The sequence below is a fragment of the Chrysochloris asiatica genome, unplaced genomic scaffold (assembly GCF_000296735.1).
Source record: "Chrysochloris asiatica unplaced genomic scaffold, ChrAsi1.0 scaffold00119, whole genome shotgun sequence".
NCBI lineage: Eukaryota > Metazoa > Chordata > Mammalia > Afrosoricida > Chrysochloridae > Chrysochloris > Chrysochloris asiatica.
The window spans coordinates 4547951-4552955 of NW_006408637.1; the positions used below are offsets into that span (position 1 = coordinate 4547951).

The 5005-nt window shown below is 38.7% G+C and overlaps 1 protein-coding gene across 1 annotated transcript in view; it reads left to right on the top strand.

Moving 5' to 3' along the window:
- The window catches only part of EXO1 (exonuclease 1), an 84833-nt gene that overhangs the window by 35411 nt on the left and 44417 nt on the right, over positions 1-5005 (top strand). Inside the window, exon 10 of the mRNA XM_006868583.1 lies at positions 4282-4504. Within this exon, the coding sequence (XP_006868645.1) occupies positions 4282-4504 (223 nt within the window). The remainder of the gene's footprint in view (positions 1-4281; positions 4505-5005) is intronic.

Below are 5005 nucleotides of genomic sequence, written 5' to 3' on the forward strand. Positions count from 1 at the left end.
CTGGCACACAGCCGTTCTCACTCCATGGGTCGAGAGTTTGCATTTACAGTTGTTGTGGTTAAGTGCCATTGAGTTCCAACACATAGTGAACTTGTATAAGGTTTCCGAGGAGCAGCTGGTGAGCTTGAACAATCGATCTTTCAGTTTAAACCATCTTTGCAGTCCAGCATATTAATCCACAACACCACACCAAGACTCATATGGAATATACAGGAATAAATCTTAACTAGAGTAACAAGAAATATACAAAGAAAGAAAACAGTACTGTAAGAAACCAAGAATTTCAACCAGGAATCTGATACCCAGCAAAACTGCCCCTCAAATAAGGTGGATAAATTAGGATATTTCCTGATACACAGAAATTAAAGGACTTTGTAATCACTGGACCAACTTTACAAAAAATGCTAAAAGTTGTTCTTTGGAATATGCACCAAAAACTGCAGGCAACAACCAGAGATTATCATACGTGACACCAGCACACAGTCCCTCTCCTTCCTTGAGTCTAGAATTCCCAGCCTCTCTGTCTCTCCACGTCTTTGTCTATGTTTCTATGTCTGCCATCACTACTTCCCTGGATAGGGTCCTGCATTCCGCTCTTCTTCCTTGATAGCCCCAGGGTCCTCCGCTCCTGTACTGCAAGATCAACCACTCCCCTCCTTTAGTTGCAAAGTGTCTACCTTTACATTTGCAGCATTCACAATCAGTCCTGATAGCAATTATTCACTACTGCACCAAAAGAGCCTTATCCCCATCTCCTTTCACCAGTCCCATCTATACAAATTGGAAACCACTCACTGGAGATTCTACCTTCCCCCGCACCCTCTTAAACTAAGCTCCCTCTTGAAAGAAACTTATAAGCCAGTCACTTCGTGCCTTTTGGGTAGCCAATGTCTAAGTTGCCCATCCTTGTCAACTCTGTGTACAGAGGGGTGGGAATGATTCTTGTAAAGATTCATTCCCTCTTTTAAGCTACTACATCCATAAATATATGTATATAGGTCAAGTTCATCAAGTTGTAGTGGATTACACTTTTTTCCCTCTTCTTTCTTCCTCTAGTTGAGTTCTGATCATCCAGACATTGTTGTTGTTAGGTGCCATCAAATTGGTACCGACTCATAGCAACCTTGTATGCACAGGTGAACAAAACACTGCCTGATCCTGGGCCAAGTGTTGCCATGCGTGAGCCTATTGATGCTGCCACTTTGCCAGTCCATCTCTCTGGGGGTCTTCCTCTTTTTCTCTGACCCTCCACCTTACCAAACATGATATCCTTCTCCAGCTACTGTTCCCTCCTGACAATGTGTCCAAAGTATGAGAGACCAAGTTTGGCCATCCTGGCCTCCAAGGAGCACTCTGGCTGTACTTCTTCCAACATAGATCTGTTTGTTCTTTTTGGCAGCCCATGGCACGTTCAATATTCTCTTCCAACACTATAACTCAAAAGCATCAATTCTTCTATGGTCTTCCTTATTCACTGTTCAATTTTTGCATGCATATGAGGTTATTGAAAATACTATGGATTTGGTCAGGTATATTTTAGTCTTCAATCTGACATCTTTGCTCTTCAACACTTTTAAAAGGTCTGGTACAGTAGATTTGCTTAATGCACTACGTCGTTTGATTTCTTGACTGCTGCTTCCCTGAGTGTTGATAGTTGATCTAAGAAGAATGAAGTCCTTGACCATTTCAATCTTTTCTCCATTGATAAGAATGTTGTTTATTGCTTCAGTGGTGAGGATGTTTGTTTTCTTTACATTGAGATGTAATCCATACCAAAGACTGCTCTTTGATCTTCATCAGTAAATATTTCATCAGTAAACATTGAAGCTAGGTCAAATGGGTTCTGTCTGCAAGTATGGGTGTTCTTGTGCATCTCCACTCACTTCATATCAGCTGGACGTTTCACTCTCCACTCTAGTCCTCTATGACTATGTACCTGTCCATGGGCTTAGGAGTCCCCAGGTCTCGCTACACTGCTGGCCAACCAGGTCACTATCCAGGTTCACAGGAGTCTATTGAACGTGATCAGACTTAGCTCACAGCTTCATTGCTCATTTTCTCCCACTTCCCCTTATCTGCAGACCAATGTAGTCACCAGCAAGATTACTTGCCTGCTTTTTTTATTCCCTTTGAATTTCAGTCTTGGAAGAAGGTTTGCCCTGAGGGGACTTGATTGCTTGCTTTAGTTGCTCCCCAGTGAGGAACTTACTTGTTCTAGTAGTAGTCAATCAGACTGCCATTGTTTTTTTATTTTTCCTGCTGGTCTTTCTTTCAGGAAGTATCTTCTGTTCCTCTAGCATCTTATCTGTTGTATCTTCTGTTCCTCTAGCATCTTATCTGTTGCTGTTAAGTGCCATCTAGTGAATTCCAACCCATAGCGACCCTGTATCGGGTTTCCAAGGATCAACTGGTGAGCTTAAACCACCGACCTTGCAGTTCAAATAGCTCTGCCGTCTGGCGCATTAACCCACAGTGCCACACCACTATTAACTAGGTATAACTAGGTGACCTCATATGTTTCAGAATAAATTATGCCCTACATTGTTTTTAATGGCTGATTCTGCCTTCCAAGGAGCCTCTGCACTTAAACCACTAACTTTTCAATTAGCAGCTGAGCATGTTTATGCTTTGGACCACCCAGGAACTCTGAAGTACACCCTAATCTTTAAGAAGTCACATGGCCAGGTAACAGAATATAGAGACCAGAAGATGATGCCACAGATTTTTAAATGATAGACTTTTTTTTTCTTTTCTCTGTTTATCATGTTGTTCATTGGTACAGTTGTATGGATTTTTGCTTTCTTTACATTTCATGCAGTCCATACTAAAAGCTTTAGTCTTTGTTCTTCATCAACACGTACTTCAAGTTCTCTTTGCCTCTAGTTCAAAAGGTTGTGTCATCAGCATATCACAGATTGTTAATGAGGCTTCTTCCAATCCTGATATCACATTCTTCTTCATGTAGTTCAGCTTCTTAGATATTTGCTCAGCATACAGACCGAATAACTCTGGTAAAAGGATATAATTCTGATGCATACCTTTCTTGATTTTAAACCATTTAGTATCCCCTTGTTCTGTGACAACAACTACCTCTTGGTCTCTGTACAGTTCTGCAGTAGCACAATTAAGTGTTCTGGAATTCCTATTCTTTACAATGTTATGTGTACTTGTGTACATGGATATTTATAGTAATGGAACCAGTCAGTGTTGAATGGTGCCCCCTCAACAGAATCTCAGAATTCAACCTTACTTGAAGTGAAAGACTTTGCCCATATGATTCAGGTAAGGATTGTGATAAGATCATTGTGATAAGATCATCCTTTGTTAGTTGTTGCTAGTTGCCATCAAGTTGGCTCTCATGATGACCTTGTGTATAACAGAGATCTGACACAGAGATTAAAGCACCCAACTGCTAATCAAAAGGCCAGTGATTCAATCCCATATGGCAGTTTGCTTCCATAAACATTTACAGCCTTGCAAAGTTATAGTTGCAGTCTGCCCTTTTCCATCACTTTGAGTCATAATCAATGTGACAGTAATGAGTTTGGGGATTTGTGGTGCACCACCATCACCATCATGGTATGTTTGAGTCCATCATTGTAGCTGTTGTACTGTGCCTTGTAACCCAGAGTGCTCATCTTCCAGCAAACTCAGATTGTACTTTACCAGAATTCATATGGTTTTGTTTTATATGGTAGTTTGGCTGAAAGTTCAGGGAGAAAATTCATTTTCCATTCAAATAGATACTTTTCTTTTTTTTTTTTTAAGGTTTTTATTGTGGATTGAGTGAAAGTTTACAGAGCAGATCAGCAGATCATAGATCATCAGTTTTACATTCAACAAATCATATACCTTGTTTCATTACAATGATTATAATCCCCTCCATGTGTTTAGCTCTTTTTGTTTTTTTAACAGGCATATGTAGTAATTTCCTGGCCACCAGCTCTTAGTCCCTGTCTTCCCATTAAATGATAGATTTTTAAAACACTATAGATCTATGTTCCCTGTATGAGGAAAAAGGAAAGCCAAAATGAGGTCACTCTGTGTCTTAGTCAACCCTAGTTTCTATTGGTGTATATCTAACTTGTATGGATGGTGTATGCCTTTAATTTTAACATATAATTTTTTTTGAACCATCCTCATATTTCCTATTGTAGAACATAATTTAGAAATTAAAAAACAATTTTATCTTAGAACAGTAGATCGCAAATTATATTTAAGACTCAATTTCTAACTTCAAATGAAGTGACTTACAAATTTTGTTGTTGTGTTTTTTTGAAGAGGTATCAGAAGATGATCTGTTGAGTCAGTATTCTCTTACACGTACAAAGAAGACCAGGAAATCACTGAACTCTTCTGAAATGTTTGTGCCTAACATGGAAGATGGAACCGCTAGTACAAAGAGTTTAAGCACACCACCTAGGACAAGAAATAAATTTGCAACATTTTTACAGAGAAAAAATGAAGAAAGTGGTACAGTTGTAGTTCCAGGAACCAAAAGCAGGTATAGTAATATCTACAGAATGTTTTTCTGTTGGATTACTCCCAATATTTAATTGTCTTGAATTACCAGTGTATCTAGTGGTACGGTGTAGGTTCTATTATAATCTGATTGCAAATTTATCATATATTACCTTAGTTCAGACTTACATGCACTGTTGCCTTCAAGAACTTAATTACTTTCATAATCTTACCACTTGGAACACATATGACAGGATTATTAACCCTATCATTAACATTTTTTCATTAGAGAAAGTTTGCTATTTTGGGAATTTTTACCACTCCACTTTTGTTTTTGCATTCTTAGTAGTTTAAACTTTATATTTTGAATTGAGTGAAGGTTAACAATAAAGATCATCATCTTTACTTTCAACCAGTCATACATTTTCTTTGATTCTTTCTGTAGGTCATTTCTGACTTCTTCCTTATTTTCCTCGACCTTTCTGTAGAACATTTGGATGTACTTCAATATCATTCTGCTGAATCGTTTTTCAGGTGCTTCCAG